The sequence below is a fragment of the Eublepharis macularius genome, chromosome 3 (assembly GCF_028583425.1).
Source record: "Eublepharis macularius isolate TG4126 chromosome 3, MPM_Emac_v1.0, whole genome shotgun sequence".
Classification (NCBI taxonomy): domain Eukaryota; kingdom Metazoa; phylum Chordata; class Lepidosauria; order Squamata; family Eublepharidae; genus Eublepharis; species Eublepharis macularius.
The window spans coordinates 85,669,571-85,693,794 of record NC_072792.1 but is presented as its reverse complement, the minus strand read 5'-3'; the positions used below and the strand labels follow the sequence as shown (position 1 = coordinate 85,693,794).

General features: G+C 41.6%; 1 protein-coding gene across 1 annotated transcript in view; it reads right to left on the bottom strand.

Annotated features, from left to right (window-relative positions):
• Positions 1 to 23,870, bottom strand: part of USP9X (ubiquitin specific peptidase 9 X-linked) — a 141,649-nt gene extending 117,779 nt beyond the window's left edge. Inside the window, exons 1-2 of the mRNA XM_054973413.1 lie at positions 22,944 to 23,870; positions 1,916 to 2,169 (exon numbers count right to left, since the gene is read on the bottom strand). Coding sequence (XP_054829388.1) covers positions 1,916 to 2,011 — 96 coding nt within the window. The 5' untranslated portion in view covers positions 2,012 to 2,169; positions 22,944 to 23,870. The remainder of the gene's footprint in view (positions 1 to 1,915; positions 2,170 to 22,943) is intronic.
• Between the last annotated feature and the right edge of the window lie 354 nt (positions 23,871 to 24,224).

The following is a 24,224-nucleotide window of genomic DNA, read 5'->3' as shown; positions in this document are numbered from 1 at the left end:
GTATGAGATCAAGTTAAAAATAAACTGTCCCCAAGATTCTCTCCCCTAGCATCTGACATTTGTGATACAATTGATGAAAAGAGCCCAAAATTTCTACCTTTGAGAAGGTGGGAATTTTCAAAATTTAGTTATTATAGAAACCTGATAACTGATAACCAAGTGATCTTGTACAATGATATTAAAGATCTCATATCCTAGCATTTCAGTATTCGAATATTTCTAAGTTAGAGGGTATCTAAGCAAATTTATACAAAAAAGAGTTATTTTAAGGCCCATAACTGAGGAGTTGCTTTTAGCAGATGATGAAGTTATTATTTCTAGTATGTATACTTGTTTAAGTGAAAATGATGCTCAAACCTGATCAAACCTTTCACAGGCGGCAAAAAAATATAGGAAACAACTTAGATGATTCAGCATGGAAATTTATTTCCACTTACACTATTTCCTTCACAGTTCGTCTATCTTTTAGAGAAAATTTGTTCACAATTATTTACAGGTGGCATTTAACATCTTTAAGACTGGCAAAGATTTGTAAGACCAGTACCTGCATATGCTGGTTCTGTAAAGAAGATAAGGCAGGGTTTTTTCATATGTGGTGGACGTGTATACATGCCTCCAGTTACTAGAAGCGGTGAAAACTGTATAAAGAGGACTGGAAGAACAAATTCCCCATAAACCAGAGACACTGCTGCTGAATTACTTACCTGATTTATCTAGAGATCAGCAAATGGTTGCCTTACATATGATTACAGCTGCCAGCCTGATTTTTTCCAGGCAATGGAAACAAAAAAAATTACTCAGACTACAAGATTGGTTGTTGAAAATAAAGGAGATCTATACTTTAGTGAAATTAACCACTTATCAGAAAAATAGAGGTATTTATACTATAGATCTTTTACGGTCAAAAGCGATACAAAGACTGGAACTAGCAATTATATAATTGGAAATAGTACCATATTGTCAGTTGATGGTGAAGGGTTTTATATGTCTATGGAGGCAGGATGCGGGATCTTAGATTGATGTTTTACAAATATTGGCATTTTTCTATGTATCTCTAACCTATTTATTTCAATACATTTATTTAAATTACTTTTTAAAAAATCAGTGGACCTATCTGAACCAGGAGCTCTTTTAACACAGGAAAATAGAATGGCATTGTTGTAAGAGAGCCATCTCCTATTACAGTCAAAAGAATCTGGAATAGCACTCCAAAATTTGTTTCTGCACAGCTGAACTGTGTGTAAAATGCCATCAAAGTCATAGCCAATTTAAGGCGAACCCATAAGGCAGTGTTTCCTAACCATGGTTCCATGGAACCCTGGACTTCTGCAGGATATTATCAGGGGTACCACAAGAAATTGACTAAGAATTCAACTTTTGTGCAAAAATAAATAACCCCAAGTATTATACTGAAAGTAAACTTTACATTGACTTTGGATGCAAATTTTCTTTTGATGCTTATATAAACTTTATTTTGGTATTTGGAAAAAATAGATACAAAAATATAGGAAAAATGCTTTGCTTTTTCTTATGATATATAGCAACTCTTTACAAATAAATATTCTCGACAATAATTTAGCAGTAATTGAAATTGTGCTCCTTGCCATGAACTTTTCTAGTCTGTAAATGTTTTCATAGGTAGGGGTTCCTCAGAATTTGAAAAATTAATTTAGTGATTCTCCCATGGGAAAAAGACTGGGAGACACTACCATAGGATGTTCAAAGCAAGAAACTATCAGACCTATTTTGTCATTGCCTGCATCTGTATACCGACCCAGGACTTCCTTGATAGTGTCCCATTCAAGTACTAACCAGGGCCTACCCTGCTTAGGTTCTGTGAGTCAAAAATATTAGGTTAGCCTGGGCCATCCAGGATAGGACACAGTTGAAATATTGGCACTAATATACACTTTACCTGATTCTGCTGGAGAGGAGGCTGAGACTGTCCATCAGGAGCCTGGCCCTGGCTGTCATTCCCTCCCACTGGAGAGCCACGGGTCGTGGCTGTCATACTCGAAACAGGGCAGATTTTTGCAATTTTGTCTGCTTAGGTAGTCGTTGTAAGAGAAAAATTTATAGTCCGCTTAATAAAGTTGAAGTACCAGCATATGTCTGTTTTAAAAAGCTCCAACTCAAGAACAAGCCATCTTGCAGTGACCATTGCATAATCTGAAAGAAAAACATTTAAAACAGCACAGATATAATTTTTTTAAACATCTAGATTTGGATTTTTAACATGCAAATACAAACATTCCTACCTTTAAGACCCTTCCCAGGCTTTTTCTCCCCATACACAAATCCACTCCAGAGTCATGGCCTAACCAATTTAGTAGTCTGCTTAAGTTATGCCATGAGGCTAAGGGAGCTTACACCATAGAGCACAATTCCTGTAACCCAGTAATCTATCACTTTTCTCAAGAAAGCAACTTAATTCAGGCTTTTCCTGCAATCTCAAAAGCAGACATCTGTACTGTAAAAACGAGACTACAGAAAAGTATACTTTATGCTTAAAAGGTAAGGAATTCTTGGATCATCTGTGCCTATGGAACATGTGCTTTCCAATGTTGGCCTTATTGTTACACATCTGTACACAAGATTGACACTGGAACATATTAATATATTTTTCTTATTTAAAGTCAGTAACAGCGTTAAAGTCAAATATTCAAGCTAACAGGCCATGCTAGACTAAGAATAGCACAACATGGTTCTCAATGTCTTCCCCATACCCAATGGTAAAGCTTTTCTCCAGAAGGTCTGGCAAAGTTTAAATATTATGTGGAAGTGCTGTCTTGTTTCGGTCTTCACATGGTAACATTAGTATGACAATTTTAAATTGCTACAGTATGTACAGAACCTATATTAAATATGTATTTCTTTTATAAGTAGTTAAAACTTTACCCATAAGGACACAGTATAATGCACATTACAACTCTACTATTTTAAAGACCATATTCAGTAATACTACATAGCACATTACTAACTGACAACCATAAAATATAGGATATAAACACCTCTCAAAAAAGTGATGAACTTGTTAGTTACATTAACGTGAACATCAATGCCTAATGGCAATTTAAATCTAAAAAACGAATAAGGCCTACAAACAGTACAAAGATACCAAAGCCTCCACCCTGTTTTCCTGCCCTAGTAAATGAAATCAGAGGCATATAAACATGGAGGCTTTATTTACCCATTACAGCAGACAGCCAGTAAGGGACCTAAACACCATATGTTTATCTTATCCCTTTGAAAGTCAGTAAGAATATACAACCCTTAAAATGAAGGATTAGAGGATCAGGAAACCATAATTAGTTCACAAACTCCTTTGTCCATTAATTGGTTTCCTCATCAAGACATCTCAAACTGTAGTTTGGTGTCAACCAGCATGGCCCCTAAACACTGGGTCTGACAACACCATACTCTTGTTCTCACACACCCCTACCAGCCCTGCAGCAGCAGACACCTTCCTCAGGCTCTGCAGCGCCACCTCTTTCAGTAACTCAGCTGCAGGTGCCTCTATAGAGCCCCAGGCCATCTTCACGATTAAGACAGGAACAGCCACCTAGCTGACTCACCCTTCTCCTGCAGTTGCCAAGGCAGCTCAACCTCAGTTCAATCTCCACAGGAGATTGCTAGCAGCACAAGTCGGGCAGTCACAGACCCCAAGCTGCCCAGGAGTCACTGGGGAGACTCCAGAAGCAGCAGGGGCGAGCCAGGCACAGAACAGAAAAATGCCTTGCCCTGGGCTGGAGTGGGTGGGGCCATGAGACTGCAGGTCTACCCAACTCTCCTATTGTATAGACGAGGAGAAGAGCCACTCAGGGAGGCTGGGTGAGGACTGGGAGAAGATCCAGGGAGATAAGGGGACTCCTTTAAAGTTCTTGTGAAGGCCACAGGGGAATTGCAGGGCGAGGCAGCTTAAGCGTGCTGTAAACAGGAGAAGGAACATGGTGCAATCCGCTTCCCTGCCCATCTGAGGCTGGAGGACACCTGCCTGAGGAGCTGGCAGGATGGCAGACTATCAAGTGGGGGCGCTGATGAGGGGGGAGCCTCACACACTAATTTGCAAACTACCATGTTTACCAATTTTGGTTTGGAAAAAAGTGTTCAAAACAATTTGCCTGATCTGGATGTCACAGCAAACTATGTTTAGAAAACACGAGAAAGTGAAGGAAGGATGGAGATACCTAACAGACACATTGACCCAACAAATCTGTACCTAGATTAATATTTCATGATATCCCATACTACACTCTTTCCAAGAGTATAGTATGGGGCTGGGTGTCCTTGAGTCAGTTACAGAGCTCTCTCAGCCCCACCCACCTCACAGGGAGACTGTTGTGGGGATAACAACATACTTTGTAAAGTCCTCTGAGTAAGCGTTGTCATGAAGAGCGGTATATAAATCGAATCTTATTATGTGATTATTATTACTCCTTAACAATGGGGACCATAAAGGGAATAAAAGATGTCTTACCAAGGAGGGGAGATCTCATTTTGTACCATACCCCCCACTAGGGACAGTATTACAGCTAGGGGAGGCTCTGCTTAGGGTTGCTGACCTCTCCATACCACTTGCATCTCTCCGCCCTCCACTCTGTGGCCCCCCTCTATCCCCTCTCCACCCCTCTCATACTTCTATCATAATTGTTATCAGAGCCCCCTCCTTTCCGCCACCCCCTGCTTCTGCCTTGTTGCCCCCCCCCCAAGCCTCCACTAACAAATCCCTCCTGCAGCCATTTCTTTCTCCTCCTCCTGACTGCTTTGGGGTAGGCCAACCATGATGGGGTAGGCTGATTGCTTTGGGGTTATACCAACCATGATCTTGCGAGATCTCAGTTGACAATTTTTTAAAGCTGCAACATGTACCTGTGCACACATTGCTGCTAAGGTTTTTGGAGTTGTAAAGCCACTTAATTGCTTTCTTTTTGGATATTTCTCAGGATTTCCTCCCTACTTTGTAGAAACTCTCCCCCAGCTGCAAGTGGCCCCACAGTGCAGATTTTTGGATCCATAATCTGGGGCCATTTTCAGAATAAATTATAAAGATATTAAAGCAATAAGATATGTTTACAAAATAAAGAACTGCATACATTTCATTTTTCCCTAACATTTTCATTTTTTACAAAAAATAAAAACAGAAACCAAAATTACTCAAAATCTCCACCCACAGTATCTATGGTGTTCAGTTGATGAGGAAGGCCATGAATTCAGCTACAATGGCCTTGTGAAATAATACGACACAAAATACCTATCTGCACTTTCAAGTCCTTTTCTATCATATCACCAGATAACATGATAGAAAGGGAATAGTTACTTCTATCCTAGCATCTATAGGTTTTTGGCTTAGAAGGGAAAAGTAGATGTGCATTCAACTTTCACAAAGTTAAACAGGGTTACAGCACAGAGGCTATGCACAGTATTTCAAAAGATAAAAGGGGGAAGACAGCATGTAACCTCTATAACCATGTTCTGAGTAAGTCCAGAGTGGTTGCAAAGGATTTCCTAATGATTTTTATCTGTCCTCAGCAACTAGGCAAATTGAGTTAATCATAAGCCTTAAAAAATCAATAAAATCAGGATTCGGTTTCGTTTTCTCAGCCATGCCGGACGCTCCTCTCGGCTGGTCTGGGAGGAAACGACCGGGCACCCTGACCGGGTGGCTGACCCACAAGGATTAGCCCCCAGGACTCCCAGGGAGGGAGCCAGGGTCCGGGACGCGGCGGGAAGAACTCCCCGAAATCAATGCGGGGGGGGGGAATTGCCCGTTTGTCCCTATGGAGGCCGGCAGATGTGCGCGGCGCCTCGAGTGCCGCCGGGCAACGAGAAACGGCAAGTAAAAGAAACAGGCGGAAGCCTGTAAACAAGCGAATCCCTTCTGTTCTACAAGCGTTTGTGAAGGAGAGGTTGATCTGAAGAAGACTCGCTCTTCCCCTTCGTTGAGTTCCAGAATTTTGTTGGCGCCCCCCCCCCAAATGGCAGTAAAGAGGCAAAGTCCCGCTCTCGGTAAGTCAATCTCGGCTACCTTGCAGAAGGGGGAGTCGCTCGAAGAGTTGGTACGCAGGGCGGTGGTGGAAGCTATAAAACCCTTTGTTGACAAGCTGAACGAAACTGATCAAAGGGTGGGCTTAATTGAAAGCGAGGTGAAAACCATTAAGGCAGCAGCGGGGGGGGGCAGAAAAGTCTGCTCTGGAAAGTGCGTCACTTGTGAAGGCTACAAAAAAGGACCTGAAGTTGGTGGAGAACCAGCTGATCGGGCTACAGGTGGAACGAACGCAGACAATTTTGCGTCTCCAAAACGTGAAAGAGGAGGAAAATGAGGATCTGTGGGATTTGGTCTCGGAATTACTGGCGACACCCGCGAGGACGACTAAAGAAGAGGTTAAAAGCGCCATTTTGGAGGTCCGTCGGGCTTCTTCAAAATATGCAACAAAGCGACAGTTGCCTCGTGAGATCATTATTGACTTTTCATCTAAAAAGATTCGGGACACCATCCTATATAACTCATACAATGCGGATTTGGACTTTATGGGTTTGAAAGTCAAGATTTTGAAGGACGTTCCATTTCTAGTCCGGAAACGGCGTTTTAAATATAAAAAGTTTGTAGCACTTCTGAGGGACCATGGAATAAAGTACAAATGGTTATTCCCGGAAGGAATATGGTTCAGATATAAAGATCAGGCCTATAAGATATTATCAGAAGATCAACTAAAGGATTTTGAGAATAAAAACCCAGAACTCTGCTGCACCAAGAACGAAGAAAAGGAGGAGCCGGAGGGGGGGGGGAGGAGGAGAGCATCGCAACAGCAGTTGCACAGAGAGAATTGCGTCCGGGACCTAGAAGGGGGAGGAAAGTTTAACCAGAATTTGAAATGTTTATTCTCTGTATGATTAACCACTCCATCATTATTTTATGGAGCTATTTTTGTATTGACAGTATGAAGGGAAACATTGAAGTGTAGTGTTTAGTGTTTGTAGTTCATTCCCCCCCTTTTCTTTTTCCACCCCCCCTTTGTCCCTTCCCTCTCCCCTTTCCTTGTGATAGTTTTGTGTAGTGTTTTGTAGCTATGAAAAATAAAAAATTTATTAAAAAAAAAAATCAATAAAATCAGGAATATGACTTTTAAGAAGTATAACATGAAGAAAAAAGTATTTGTTATCTATTTGCTTCTTTTACTGAAGTGTCACTAAGAGGAAGCCACTGCTATGAATGAAGTGCTGAAATGATGCCATTTACAAATGTTAAATAAATTTAGCATTTATTATTTACACACATACTAACAGAAAGTACACTATGGACCAAAATTTTTACTGTACATCCTTGTAAACTGGCATCTCAAATCAGACATTCACTGAAAGCACATTAAAGAACAACATGGAATTGCAACCTTTATCACTGCCAGATGACAACAAGCAGTATGTCAATTTTATTTAAATTTTTGCAGTTTTAAATAGCTGCAAAAAAATCAAGTCTCCATGACTTTGGGTTCAACCACGAAGCAGCATTTTAGACTAAATGGTATGCTAAGTGCAAAACAACCTATGCTTTATAATCATAAAGGAATTATCTTAGATGACCACTGAAAGTACACTACAGAATGACCACCACACTTTATTTTACAATTCAATTACCAACAGTTTACTATTCCCATTACAATGAATAAAAAGTGGGAAAACCCACCACATCACCAGCCTTCGGCATGCCACTTAAATATAACTAGGAGTTAAAGAAGCACTTTAAGTACTATCTTATAGCATAGCTCATCCGAAGTCATGCAGATTGCTGCTTGCCTATTCATTTGTTGTGAACTACTACTACAAGTTAACATCTCAATGGTCTATGTCCTTGTCTCTTTCCACCCTTCCATCGCTTTCTAATTTTTCAAACATGCCCTCAAAGTGATAAATAGCACAATGACGCTATTAAAATGCAAACCATTTTTATAAGCAGGAGATAAAGTATTACAGAAACCCTATGAACCATCATCCAAAGGCCTGTCTTAATTAAGAGATAGGGAAGCCAGAATCTGGCAACTTCTAGAAAGAAAAAATTTTGATCGCTTACCTTCTCATCACAACATTTCCCTTCATCTATGTTGGTACTGCCACCACCATCTGAGGATAGTGCTACAGCAGCTCTTGTCACTCTACCTTGGGGGGGGGGAGGAAAGCATAAAGGAAGCAAGCACTTTGGTGGAAAGAGAACAGTAACTTCCCATTACTGCAGTAGACAATCTTCTGTTGTACTTTCTTAAAGATGTACAAGAATTGAAAGTCACTAAGAAAAATCCAGGCTCATTGCTGTTTTCTGATCTTACAAGAATACCTTGGACTGTTTACAAATTTCATCTCAAAACACTTTAAAACTGAGCTTTGAAAAACAAACATCTTAAAGTTGCTTTGTGAGGGCTGTAGAAAAGGATACATCAAAAAGAAAATGAGGCAATTTTGCAAGCTTTCCAGCTATGCAGAACACTGTCTTGGGCAAAATGGGAAGACACTTATTTGCTAGCACAGCACATTTTAGGATCACATCACAAGTCATATATCTGCTTCCAAAACAAAACATTAAGGGAAGGCTACAAAGATTTTAGTGTCTTTTAAGTCTTTCCTCCATATCTACAAACTACCAAACACACCGCACAAAATTCTTTTTTTCCCATGGTAAACATTAATACATTTATTTGTTCTATAATCTTTACATTTGGCATCATGTTATCAGCACAACAAAACTAAAACTTCTTCCAAACACCACAGAGAAAATAGGTAGCAATAAGCAATAGTTAGCAATAACAGGATCAAAATTTGACTAGTATAGGTGTTTCCATGACAAGTATTAATAACCAGAAACACCATGCATCAGCCAGTTCCTTCTTCATTTTTGTTTCATTGTTTCTTACTAGAAAAAGAACCAATGCTTTCCCCTCTAAACCTTAGAACACATAGCTAGCTCCCTCCAATGGCAGTCTATGAAGGCACGCAACCCATTCAAAAGTTGAACTTTACATAAAACGGTTTACATAAAACTTGATTAAACAGCATGGCTAATTCCACTGCAGTAATTCCTTTTATTGTTGACTTAGAGTAAGAAAATTGCTAGTATCTACCACTACATTATTCAGAAAGACACTTCACTCTGTACTTTAACAATAGTAGACTGATCCCAATTGCTACTAGTACATCCTATGTTATACAAAAGGAGCAGCTGTTTAGTTCTACCATAACTGCATCAAGTCAGTACTTCTTTCAAAACACAACACATGACTGAATGGGTGGTGGCTAGACAACTTCAAGCTTTCCAGGATGAGGCAAATTATTTAGATTATTTCCAATATCGTTTTAGGCCAGGTTATGGGACTAAAGCAGCCTTGGTCACCCCGGTGGATGACCTGTACCAGGAGATGGACATAGGGAGTATGATTCTGTTAACTCCCTTGGACTTGTCACGAGATTTTGATACCATCAATTACAGTATCCTTCTGGACTGCCTTTCCAGACAGTGGAAAGCACTGTTCTGCAGTAGTTCCAGTTCTACCAGAAGGGCAGGTTTCAGAAGGTGGTGTTGTAGGACTCCTGCTCAGCCCCTTGGCCTTTGGTCTACGGGGTTCCTCAAAGCTCCATCTTGTCCCCTATGCTTTGTAACATGTACATGAAACCACTAAGTCATAGATATTGCTAGAACTATAGGGAGACAATAGCTGGATATGACAAACGTTAGTCAAGACACCTATGCACACAACAACTGGGCTAGCCCAGCCCCGTAACTAGGCCACTAAGGGAGTCTAGAAGCCTAGAATAAAACAACCTTGGAGAGGGGCCTAAGTTACACAGTTATATTGCCATGTAGAGATTAGAAGAACCCTCTAACTCATACTAATGCATACAATGTACCAAGGCCCAGGTGCAGGGAGTATCTGAGAATGCAGTAATGTCTAACTTCATAGATGCAGGCAACATTATTCAAGGACAGTTACATTGATGGAGGCCCAAAAGATACTCAGATGTATGAGAAAGACTTCGTGAATACAAAAAGTGGCAAGAATGATCCAGCTATTGTTATATGTTTCAAGATAATGTTTCAAGTATGGAAAATCTTGTTTGGTGTATAAAATAATAAAGATAGTAAGTTAGCCAAGAATTTGAGTCTCTGAAGCAGCTATTATTAAGAAAAGGTTCAGAAACTCTATAAATATGACAAGCTAAACTAATCGCGGGCTTCTTCTTAAAAAGAGGCTCCCTTGCCTGTGACCTTCGTATCTTTGGGTAAGATACTGTTTTGGACTCATGTAACTGCTCTCCTTTAATGATCTATGTAGTTATAACGGATGGTATGATTTTCGGTTGATAGAGTTGATATCAAGAATACTAAATTATTTTGCAATAATAAAGGCTTAAAATGGAAACAGAGACTAAATAATTGTATTACTTATGCACAACACCTGGTAATGAACCTAAGACGTTATCTGTGCTGTAACTATTGCTAGGAGTTAAATAATTTGATACAGGAAAGTTAACTAGATGCTTAGGGCTTCTTAAGGGCATGCCTATATCTGAATCAGGCCTGACCAGAGTCATCCAGAACTAGTTATTCATGCAGAGATTTGGGCTGGACTGTCACCAATATCCAGATGTCATTCAAGTCTATCTCATGCTTCTAGATGACCAAGGGAGGCTGTAGAAACCCTGAACCAGTGCATGGAGGCAGTTTTGGAGTGGATGTAGGCTAATAAATTGAGGCTTAATGCTGACAAAATAGAGAAGCTACTGGTGAGTGGGATGTCCAACCCAAGATTTAAGGTGTTACCTGTTCTGGATGGGGTTGCACTCCCCTTGAAGGAACAGGTCCATAGTCTAGAGATGCTCTTGTCTGGATAAGCAGGTGGCAGCTGTGGCCAGGAATGCCTTTTAGCAGCTTCAACTTTTTAGCTAGCTCAGCCTTCCTGGTTATAACCAGGGTATGTATGTATACTCCCAGAGCAGCATGATGCTGCCCCTTCTGGAACATTGTTGTGCTGCCCTGGGAACACTCCTGCGCTTCACAGTGGGCCAATTTGGGCCCCAAACGATCCCAGAAGCGCATGTGTGAGGAGTTTAGAAAGGTGAGTGCCAGGACCTCCCCCCTACAGCCAGGAGGGTAAAGGGACCTGGCAACCCTTCTCAGTAAGGGCACCAAGACTTTGGAACTCTCTCCCCAAGGAGATTAACTTGTCCCCTTCTGTTGCCATCTTCTACCAGCGAGTGAAGACTTTTTTGTCTCATCTGGCATTCCCCCAATGGTCCTTCCTTCTTCCCCAATGTTTTAACTGTTTTTATCTTTCATATTCATTTTAAGCTCTGGTTTTATATTGCTTTAATGATGTATTTGTGTGCTGTTTTAATGGTTTTTAACAAGAGACTTAATTCATGTTTTAATTTGTTAGCCGCCTTGATGGCCCTGTAAGGATGGAAAGGCAAGGTAAAAATCTTGTAAGTAAGTAAGTAAGTAAGTAAGTAAGTAAGTAAGTAAGTAAGTAAGTAAGTAAGTAAGTAAGTAAGTAAGTAAGTAAGTGTTTCAGACTGCCCCTTGCGTACTGAATACGAGCGGCTCAGACCTAAATTCTTTGCTTTTGGACCTGCACTTTAATTCATAGTTAAGTTCTTATTTCATTCACCTATTTAACATCATAATATAGACCACAAATAGCTTAGTGAAGTAGCTTAGGCTGAGAGTATATGACTGGCTTAAGGCACCCAGCAAGCTTCCATGGCAGAGTTGAGATTTCATCCTGAAGTCTCCCACATCTTAGTCTGACACTCTAATCACTACGTCAGAGTGGGTACAGGTGTTATTTGCTACGAGGGTAGTACAAAAAGTGGTTCAAGGATTTGCAGATGCAGTAGGGAGTCCCCTCACTAAGAATATATTATCATATCTAGTTTTCTTGTCAACGTTCATATTTGTTGTCCTTAACATGTCTTTGTGCTAAGTTTTTACTTTTTCAACAAAACAATTTCATTTTGGCTGCCGCTGCCACAGAATTTTTTTCTATGGTAAAATGTAATTCTTTTTTCAAATGAGGTTTTCTTCAAACCAGAAGACACAGAAGAATAGTTAGGTTTTGCTATCTTTTTTGATAGAAGTGGACAATTTTTTCCCAGAACTAAGTTTGAGCCACATTATTCCCAAATACTGGGGAAAAGCAAATAATAAACTATAGTAACTGAGAAGACACACAAGAAGTAGTAATACGGTTTTTAAAAAATGGGGGATGAGTCCTTTAAAAAGTTTTATAGATATCAGAAATGTTATTACTGTGACTACAATAAATGCCAGTATTAAATGTATGCCATTATTAAACTTGTACATCAACACAACACAGTTTGGTCAGTTAAGAAAAGATTTGAGCTTGAAATATGTTAGGACTTAGGCTTGATTTGCAGTGTTCCCCATCCTCTCTCTTTGTGCTTTCTACTCTATCCCATCTCTAGTGTGGTGTAGTGGCTAGAGTCTTGCAATAGGACCTGGGAGACCCATGTTCAAAGCCCTACTCTGCCATGGAAGCTTACTGGGTGCCCTTAGGCCAGTCACACACTCTCAGCCTAACCTACCTCACAGGGTTGTTGTGAGGATAAAATTGAGGAAAGGAAAACAATGAAAGCTGCTTTGGGTCCACACTGGGGAGAAAGGCAGGGAATAAAAGAAATAATTAAATCTCAGTCAACTGACTTTATACAGTTCCTCCCCTATTTAACTGAAACAAATTGTACATTTAATCATGTCTCTTAACGCTCTGTAAGGCTTCAAACTGATAGCATCAAGTAGACAAAAAATTAAGTTTAAGTTGTAAATTAATTCTAATAGCCAAAAATTATTAGACAAAACTTTTTACATAAGCTTAGTTTGAGTAATGACACTTTCCCTCCACCTAAACCATTGAAGCCTCTCAGTTATTTGACTATCTTTTCATTTAATCTGTAAAGCTGATTTAAGCATATTTCACCACCTTCCATCAAACTCAAGGCAATGTGGAAAGGGTTCCCAGGAGACCTGCCATCTAGACACTGACCAAATCCAGGCCCAAACTTCAACAAAACTGGTACATCATCTGCCTTCAGACCATGAGCTAGGCAAACTATCGAAAATTTTAGATGGGGGGGGGCTGCAAGAAGAGCTGATCACACATCCCCCATTTTTAAAAAATGGTAAAAAACCTAGTAAAAATTACTAGTTTGCAATTAGTAATTTTTAAAACAAAGCATTTTCCCAGGATTTTATTACTTTGGTCCAAGCGTATAGCATTTGCAATTCTGCAAGAGACACATGTCGAATGTGTGTGTGCGTTATGCCATCAATATAATTAAGGTGAATATAATCAAGGCATTGATTATTAATGTTCATCTACCAAGTGGTTCAAAATACAAAATGAAGAAAACATGAACAGATACCTCACATCTTTTCACAATATATATGCAAAATATATGCAATACGCAATATATATATTCACAATATATGCAATAGTGGTAGGAAAATGACATATAGAACATTGTTTTAAAATCTTTTTTTAAGGTCCTGTTATAATCACAAGCTTAATTAGCATGCACTGACAGTAAGCTATCCAAAACATTAACATTCTATTTACCTCACTACATCCATGCTGGTTTTTTAATGTTCTAGTAAAAACTTCCCTTAAAATCAAGTAAAACCACAACTTGCTAGAATATTTTCTTTTAAGCATTTTTTTAAAAAAAAGATTTCCTTTTGTGATGCCTTATCAATATAGCAACTTTTAAAGACAGATTACCAGTGTAATCCTAAAGAGTTTTACCCTTCAAATTCCACTGAGTTCAATGAACTCGCAAAGGTGTAACTCTACTTAGGATTGCACTGGATAACTGAAACACTGCAAACGCCTCCCTGTTCTTAATATCCAATAACCTATTTTTGAACCTAAAATTGTGTTTGAGAATTTAGGCAAGTAAATCTATGTAGTCTGTCTTGTAATTAGCATGAATAACCTGCATTTAGTATATAATATAAAATAAATGGATTTTGGTACTGCAATTTGTAAATATTAATTACTACTCCTACACAACTATAACTCTATACCTTGCTATATAAAATAATACTCCCAAAAGCAGGTACAAGAAGCTGATGTTATTTCAAGATGCCAATTTTCTTCAAGGGCATATGCCACATGCCTTCAAGGGTGAACAGTTTAGCTCAGCTGTCAAATAGTCTAAATCAGCCAGTTTTTAAAACAAAACTTACTGCTGTTATTCCTGGAAGCATTAATATTCAAATTAAAGGCTTTCTAGAAAGTCAGCTGCAGCCCTTTGTCTATACATAATGCAAACTATACAACAGAATGCATTCAACAAGGCAACATTAAAACCTAACCTTTAATTTTTGCACTCTCCATCACTACTTGGCAGTTCTAGAAAGTGAGGTCTTGGATGGTTACACTACCATACATTTTAATAGAGGTAACAAACTCTAACACACCTAGACCATACTGGAAGATGACCTGCTCTGAGAAATGAACAGAGGGAGTGCAACTCCTATTCTCCTGGACCTCTCAGAAGCTTCTGATACCATCAACCATAGTATCTTCATGTATGGCCTTTCAGGATTAACACAGGTTGCTGTGTCTGGAAGATAGGTTTCAGAAATTGGTGTGGGGAGACTGCTGCTCAGCCATTTGGCATGTAGGGTCCCACAAGGCTCCATCTTGTCCCCCACATTTTTCATGAAATTACTAGGGAATGCCATGCTGAGATTTGGGCTAGGTTGTCATCATTACATAGATGACACTCAGCTCTTTCTTGTGGTTTTGGCCAATCCCAGAAAAGCTGAGGAAACTCTGAACCAGTGCCTGGGTGCAGTTTAGAGTGGATACAGGCTAATAAACTAAAGCTTAATCCCAACAAGAGGGAAGAGCAGGATGACTGAGCCAGGATTTAAGGTGTCACCCGTTCTGTATGAGGTTGCCCTCCCTCCGAAGGAACAAGTATGTAACTTTGGGTTGCTCCTGGACACAAACATATTCTTGGATGCGATGGTGACTAGGAGTGCCTTTCACCAGCTTCCAACTGATTAGCCACCTGTGGCCCATCATGGGCAGAAAAGATCTAGCTACTGCGGTGCATATCCTGATAAGATCGAAATTAGATTATAGCAATGCACTCTAGGAGGAGATTCTCTTGAAAAGTGTTTACAAACTTCAGATGATACATAACGATGTAGCCAAGGATGCTGACTGGAGTGGAGCGTAGGGAGCACATCAGCCCAGTCCTGGCTCATGTGCACTGGCTCCAAATTTCTTTCCAGGCCCAATTCAAGGTGATGCTGTTAATCTTTAAAGCCCTATATGGTTTGGAACCAGCATACCTTAAATAATGCTTACACTCAGTAAAACCTACCTGACTGCTACAGTCATCTTCTGAGGCACTTCTTCAGATGCCCCTGCTTCCTGAAGTTAGAAGGGCCCAAGTGGGCCTCAGAACTCCTTCCCCAGGGACATCTGTCTGTCCCCTTCAACCGCTGTCTTCCCCCAGTGGGCAACAACTTTTTTTGCTTTGCCTCCTGCCCTATATTTTAATTGTTCTTTGTGTTTTTACTTATATATTTTAGTTTTGGTTTTATGCTATGTTTTTATAATGCTCTATTTGTAATTGTTAGCCACTCTTGGTGGCCCTGATTGGGCAAAAAGGCTTATAAAAGTTTTGTAAATAAACAAATATCAAAAGAGATGATAATGCCTTCCACATGTAGTTTGCTGTCTGCTCAAAGCCAAGTTCCACCAATTCTGTATTTGCAAAAGAAGCCAAATTCTGGCATTCCTAAACATTACAGCACTGTCAAAATTTCAAATCTATTTCCCTATAGCCTTGCAGAAGACTGACAGTCCAATTACTATGTCAAGTAGGTGGTACTAAAGTTTAACCAAAACTATGGAAACCTCTACGACTAAAGATTAAGACTCGGTAACTATGACTGAGACATCGCACTGTGTTCTGGCCTGCACATCGCTTTTGCATCATTTTTACTAATTAGGCCAGGCACCTGCATTAAGCTGTGAAGAGACTCATTTTACATGTCAACATTCTTTGCCAGTACAGATGTACCAGTCTGTCACTGGCTCAATAAGTGATGATAATCAACTGTAAGTTTTCAAAGAGCAGTTCGAGCTCTCTATTGTCACTACTAGGAATATTCTGCCAGTCTATTTTGTCATAGATGAGTATATTACGTAAGCACACATGCATGTGCACATATATATAACTGAAAAAAGCCCTAAGTCCTATGACTTCGTGACATGGATACTGAACAAAGAGCTGATAGGTTTCAATATCCCAAAACAAATCTCAATTCAACAGATTGTATCCAGTGACCCATCAGCAAAAGACACTGATGATGAAGGGAGCTCTGACTCTCTAAAGCTCAGATCCTGGAAATATAGTTGGTCTTTAAGGTGCCACTGACTTGAATCTTGCTTTTCTACTACAGACCAACACAGCTACCCACCAGGAACACCCCACCCCATTTTCAACCTACAGATTTCTAGGGTTGCAGATGGCAGGCTGCAGGGTTGCACAGTTACACAGGCTGTAGTGAGGAGGAGGAAAGGGCTGAAATTCCCTTTCTGCTTTCAGCAGAATACAGAACGTATGAAACCATCACAAAATTATGTATTGTTCATTGTATTTTAGATATCAAGACCGTAACTTTCTCCCAGCTGATGCTATTCACAAGTAGCCCAAAAACATTGTCCCGTGTTTTGTCTATAATACTTAACAAGTAAGAGAAAGCTGCAAATATTTCTGGAAGTAAAATATTTGGAATGAACATAGATCTAAACATGGTAGGTGCAAAAATCATCAAGGCAGACATACACAGTCCACTTCCTTATGTAAGATCCAGACCTATTACCAAAACCCAGCATCAGAAATTTTGTAAGGTATTAGGGAAGCCTATCAATGGATCTCCTTACTATTCATTGGATTTCATAGCAACTTTCTAAAGCAATACAATGAATAACTTACTATGCGAATTTTAGGAGTAATCTCTTCATATCTGAATATGTCCTAGTTCACTTCACATTAGTGCAAAGCTAATGTTGTCAGAGACCACCAGGTCCGTAAGCGATGCAGAAGGGGGTTGGGCCGTGCTGGCCCTGGTGTGTGGGTCCATCCTGCCTTCCCTGGCTTTGGCCACCTGTTCAGCCTGGATCAAGGACCCTGGGGGCAAAAGAGGGTTCTTCCACAGGCCTCAGAATGGGTGTGCTCTAGTGCTAGGCAAAGTGCCTCTATGTCCAGTGCTTGCCCCAGAAGCTGTCTCTTACATCAGGGAAAGACTTCCTCTCTCCACCCTGGCCAGGGTATGGAGCCCTCCTTTTATACCTCCCCCAGTGCCATCCCCACCTCAGCTCCCACAACCCTGCCCCCAAGGTGAAGTCCAGCACCTGGGCCAGGTGTGGCCACATGCCTGGGATCTTCCCCAGCATCGGCTGCTGACAGGAGCCATCTCCTGCCCTTCCTTGCTGCTCCCACCCCCGTCCAAAGCCCTCCTGGGCTAGCTAAGCCCCTGGCGAATCGCCAGCCTCCTGGTGGGTTGCAAGAGCATGCCGGCCCTGGGGGCAGGTCTTCCTGGCTCAAGCTGGGGTGGCAGCATTTGCAGCTGTGGGGTGCTGGTCCTGGGGCTTGGAAGCCAGTAGGAAGCCCTGCAGCGCAGCTGCGGCTTCTCAGCCCATCATCTGCCGATTAGCTCTCCAGCGCAGCTGACAAGGTCAGCAGGGAAGACAGTGGGGCCACATTGTTGGGGACTCATCCCCCTTGCCTCCTGGCCTGCTCTTAGTATTGTCACTCATCCTCTGCATTGGGAGCCGTCCGAGCCTGCTTGGCGAGTCGCCGCATCTCAACTGGTGTCAGCGGGAGCTCATCCCCTGTATCGGGAGCCGGTTGGGCCTGCCAGGTGCATCAGTGTGTTCCAACTGGTAAGCCAGTTCGGGGGGGGGGTAGTCTGCCACCTGTTTAGGGAGTGGCGGAGGCCATCCCCGAAAAAATGTAACAAGCAATCTTTTGTTAAGCTTCAGGGTATCTTTTCCTGCAGTATGTTCCCCAGGTATTTAGATACAAGCATTGTTTTTCAGATGAATTCACTTTTCAAAGAATTATACAATATCAAAATTCCCATTTTGAACATTCTAGAAAATTGAACAGCATTTCACAAGAACTCTATGCAAAAGTTTCAATCTACTGCAAGGGCGGAGGTCATCAATTTCCCCCTTCTACTGTAGACCTATCAATTTACTCACAATATTCTTAGAAGTCCCCTGACCACAGCAGAGCATTTCAGGGGGCATTTTTGACTGCCGCATAAGGAGGGAGGCAAGATAGTCATGCTCTGCCAATGGAAATCTCTTTGAACCTTGGAAAACTCTCAGTGGATCCAAAGAACTACACGGTTTGAGATGTTTACAGGTTTGTCTAACACCTTAGTCTTCAAGGAAAAGTGCCAGTTGGCCAAAAAACAAGTACTATACTTGGATATTTAATGGTAACTACTGCAGGACTATATTCATACATACTTGTGACCCCACTAATATCAATAATTTGAGGATAACTGAATAGTTATACAAAAATATTTTGACAACCTTCCAAGCTGAAAATGGAAAGGTATATAGCAAACTCAAAAGCCAACATTGAGTGTTTCTTGCTTTCACCGTGGCAGCTCCATTTCCCAAGCAAGCAGCTCGAAATAATGTGGCACCTGGCAGAAAACTACAATCAAAGTACCACTTTTGACCCATCATGTGATCTTTCCATCCAAGAGACTAATTCCAAAGGCATCTGGAGTTATGTCTTACATTTTAACTTGACTTGATAGTGATCCAATGAGAATTTGCTTCCACTAAGTCCTCTGTATGCACCAGGATACTTGGGGAAAGGACACTAATATATACTAGGACAGAGCCATAAGACAACGGATTCAACGTCACAGATGTCATTTGTAGCATACTGGATAAGACTGTGCTTCCAACAAGAAAGCAGATTATTTCAAATATCTGCAGAAGCACTTAAGATGGAACCACTGCTTGTGCTGCCACAAGTGGATACTTTTCAATAAAATATGCATTGGGGAACTAAATCACTTTTTAATACCAAATCACTTTGCTGGACAAATCCTCTAGATGGACTTGCTATCAATGAATTTGAGAGCAATCTCAGTTCTGTTGTCTTGATCAATACAGCTCTTGTCCTAAGTATCATTATAAGCTTGAAAAAATGAAGAATATTTCAGGTAAGATACAACGTTTTCAAATTCAGAGCTTTCCAACATTATACAAGAATCTAAATATATGAAGAATAAATGGGTTCAAGTTCAAAGTTCCTGAACTTCCAGGATATTACCAATAGAGCAAAACTCATAAGATGCTTTGCACAAGTGACTCCTGATTGTCAATTATTCTTCAGAAGCTTAACCATGAAAGTGTTTGCAGAGAGGGAACATGGCAGTAGGAGAGAGATACTATGACAAAAATACTAATTTCAATATGATACAATATTACAACCAGAAGCACACATGCCATTAAAATGACATATAATTATGGATCACAGTGAATACGGGCATAGAGAATTATAAGACAACAGAACATTTAACAGACCCACTGAACAAGCACCAGCCATATTGACCGCATCACTTTGTACTGGTATAAGTATTGGTGAATTAACAGCCATTTCCAAAGAAGCCATAAAACTATGTTATGAAAGGAAAGTAACACGAGTTCAGTTTGACAGCAAGTCCTGTAAAAACTAGAAAGAATATGTTTCAGGTAATCAAAAACAGGGAAATGCTACTATGTGTTTAACTTCTACTTTTTACAATTTTCCAGCATTTGTGAGAAATGCTGAATAACTATTTCTCAACATCTATCAAAATAAATTTTGTGCTGAAAGTAGCCCAACCCACTCAAGGACAGGGAAAGCAACCCAAAAAAAAATTAAAAGGGAACATACCATTCCCTTCCATCCTTGACTCAAAAACTAATTTAATGGAACTTTCCTCAAAAGTAAGGGGTCTTCCAACCATCTAAGATTCGTATGCCAGACAAACAGGATCCCATTGAGTTTATCTGGATGTTTCTTTTTAACTATGCAGCTAGAGTATACATCAAAAGAAATAAAGATGTTTGAAGAGTTAAATGTATATATAATAATGCTCACAGGCCACTGGCTCAATGATTTCCAGTTTTACTACAACTGTGCACAGTCTTTGTCATATTGCTACAGGAAGTAAGATTGTGGAGTTGGTTTTAAATTTTCTTCTAAGAAAAATAAAATTTAAAACCAACTCCACAATCATACCTCCTATAGCAATATGACAAAGACTGTGCACAGAAGTAGTAAAATTGGCAACCATGGGTACAAGAAAGCAACTGAGTCTTGCCTTAAAAGTTGCATGTTTTGCATTCACTGAAAAAAAATCAAATTTCAAGAATATTTTTGAATGTCCACTTAACAGAACACCTTCCTTACTGTTAAAAAAAGTACTTCTAGATTATTTAAAGAATATGTTCAACAAATAAACTATTACTATTAGGAATAAAATCTAAAATCTGGGAATATGCTGTTTTCATAAAACTGAAAGTTACCCTTGCTCATCAATTGAAACTGCATATTCCTAACTATATTGCTTATGTCTTGGGTTCTTATTTTCTTAACAGTGTTTTAAGTTCAAGCATTAACAGAGACATAATATAGGACCTTATTTCTAGTGTATATTTTATGTATGGGTTTTTGTAAAGATGTTCCCAAACAACTAAAGCATTTTGTTTCATGGACTGTCACTTTTAAGAAACAAATGCTCTGTAAATTCATTAAGAAACGTTAAAACGATAAAATTGGCAAGGCATCAGTCTGAAAGCAGACCAGTGATGAGGAATCACTTAGAGGAAATTCTCTTTATTTTCATTTAAAGACCTATTTACGGAACATGGGGTGGGGGAGAACAAGAAAAGTTTAGAGTAACTCTACTTGAATCTTGCAAATGTGCATTTCAAACTATTCTAAACACTACTTGGAAGCAACCTGCATATACTTCAATGGGCTACTTATTACATCCACACCTTGTGTAACTCTCAGAAAGTCTCAACTCCAAGTAAATGAATGGAGCCTGCTTACAAGTAAGCATGTTTAATATGAGCATGTGTAAGTAAAAGAGTTACACTGCATTTTATTCCAAATTATAGTAATATTTTTGTTCAGGATAATACATACATCTCAATATGCCATCCTTAGTTCCAGATGTGACAGGGCAATTCTTAGTCCTTTGATAAGTAATCATAAATCTCTAATTTGTCCTCCAAGGACAAATCTCTAAGGAAAAACGACAGATTTTTTAACAGAGTACACTCAACTAACCACTAGAAAGAAATTACTAGTAGTGATGTTAATTATAAGCTGTTTAATAATTATTTCCTAAACCACGGTGGTCACTATTATAGCCACCACCAATACAGAACTTTTTTATAACTGAAGGCCCATTCTTCTTATCTAGAGAACTCAGTATAAAGAAAAAGAAAGCTTCCTAAAAGATGTTAGTAAGAAATAACACACATTTGCAAGCATAAGTTGCTGTCATGTCATTTATATTGTTAAAAATGATGAACTCAATATTAAGACATTTTTGTGTACGTGATACCAAATAACTATAAGAGCCACACATCCCTGCTTCAAGTCTATGTCAGAGTAAGAAAGTCCATCTGGACAGAAACTGTATCAGGATTATAGCCGAGTATGCCATACAAAATTGATACTGCCCAAACATCAACTGAAACTATTTAAAGTATCTTGAAAAGTCTATCTTTTATTAAATATTTTGGTGTTCTATGGATATTTACTACCAAGTTCCCAGAAGTCTGATAGGATTTAATTCACAAGCATTCATAGTTTCACCTTAAACATCTCTTCACAAAGAGCATACAATTAGAATACTCCAATAGAAATAAAACACCTCAAGCAATAACACTCGGGCTCCACACTTGCTCCATTAAGATTAATGGGATTTTTGCTATAAATTCGATATGAATAAGACTGAACCATAAAAAATACTTAAGTATTTCAAAACAGCCATAAAGAAACCTCAAAGGTAGGTTTTTTTCCTGGACTACAAGGTCTTTTAGAAGTCAGAAACTGGACACTGTGAGCTATAATACAGCTTTTACACTATAACGAAACGATGCGTGTATAATCGCCAACAAAAATAACTGCAAGGAGCCTGAATACCACCTTCTGGAATATAACGGCGAAGAAATATTGAATCCCTAAGACTTTTCTTTACAATAAGATGTCCTTATTGGAAACCCAGAGAGCAGCGATTATACAGTCCACCTGCACCCATTACAATAATGTTTACAACGAAAAGGAAAGCGTTGGGCTTCGCCGTTGCAGGCCGGATTTAGAAAGAAAGCCTAAGCAGGGCCTTATTTCCTGGCGTAGCCCAGGCCTACACGACTCCAATCACTCCACCTCAGTAATGGCGTTTGGTGTGAAGTGAAAGGAGTATCAAAAAACACCAAATGCCGGCCGAACCTATGCCGGGAACCTTTCCATTCTCTCCTTCGCCCGTTTCCCCGGCTATTCGGAGAGGGGTCACGCCAAAAGCCAGGCAGCTATGCGGGTCGTGCCCCCCCCCCCACTTCCAGGGACTGCGGCTACGGGCTGTGCGCGCCCCATTCTCCCGCAAGGCCCAGGACAGGCCAGGCAAAAAGAATGAGGCGTCAGCCATTTTCCCCTCTCACTCCAAAACAGTGACACACGCACCCACAGCCCCACCACGGGGAGAGCCGCCTCCTCTTTCGACTTGCCCCCTCCGTCTCTCTCGAACAGGATGCCGCTGACGAACCCCCCCCCCCCCCCCGCGGCCACCGGCAGAGACACGCCAGCCCCTTTTCAGACCCGCTCACCCCCACACAGCGTCTCTGGTTGCCGCTGTTGCTCTTGGCGCTGGTGCCCAGGCCCGCTCCGATCCCGGGCACCGCTGCTGCTGGTTCTGCTGGCGATGGGGGAAGGCGGCGACTGCTGCGGCGGGTGTGGTCGCAGAGTTTCTCATCCCAGGCAGCAGCGGCCGCGACAACTAGCAGGCCTGTCTCTCATGCCGAGCAAGAACCCAGCGAAAGCTGCCGCTGCTGCTCCGCCAGTAGCCGGCTAAAGCTTCCACAAGCACTGCAGGGCGCAGCCCCTCTCTTGCCAGCCCGCTCGAGCCTCGCCGTTCCTTTCGGGGGCGCTTGGGCGGCTGCTGTTTTTTTTTTTATTTTGCGTCACCAGCTATTCCGTGCCGCCGCTGGGGCGTCTCAGCAGCAAGGCCCTGGGCTCGCTCTCCTTTCGTGCCAGCTAGCGCGAAGAGGGTCGGCTCGGGCCTAGGGCTCCGCTCCTCCCCGTCCGGGGAAATCAGACGCGCCTAGCGCCCGGGAGAAGGACAAGAGGGAGGGGGCTTTCCTCGGCAAGGCCGGATACAGGGAGGCCACGAAAACTCAGGCTAGTTCTGCAGAGAGAGGGAAGAAACCGCGACACGAGGAAGAGCCCACCGGCGGTGTCGGCGGTAGCAGAGGCGAAGCGTCTGGTTCGGGCAATATGGCGGCTCTAGCAGGGCTCGGCCGGTGGCGGCGGCGCAGACTCCGACTCACCGCGGCGGCGCCGGCCCCGTCACCCAAACAGCATCCGCGGCGGCGAGCGTGACCCTCCTGCGTGTCAGTCTGCCAGGCCCTCCCCCGGCCCCCCTTTGCGTGTCGTGAAGGCTCAGGCAGGCGGCCGTTTGCGCTTCGTCGTATACGGGTGGCGGACCCCAGGCCTTGGCGGGGGGGAGGCGGTCGCCGCTCTAAAGCGATGGTGTGGGGAGGGGTAACGGGTGCTGACGGGGCTGGGGGGGGGCGATGACGGTGGCCGAGCTGGACCAGGCCGCGCTCACTGAGGCGGACGGCTGAGCGACCGTTTGATTTCAGTTGGGCTCTGTTTGGGCTCCATTGTGGCCCACGGTGTGGAGAGCGCCGCCGCAGAGAGCCCGGATAATGACGTCACCGTTCGGGGAGGGGGCTGATTGGTCCTCCCTTCCCCTTTCTTCCCATCCCCCTCTGCCCCAGGGGCCAGCCAAAGGCTGACGCGTGGGTGGGGCTGGAGCGAGAGTAGGAGAGCCGCCGGCAGGCAGCGAAGGAGAAGGAGGCGGCGTTGTCTTGCCGTGGCTGAGGCTG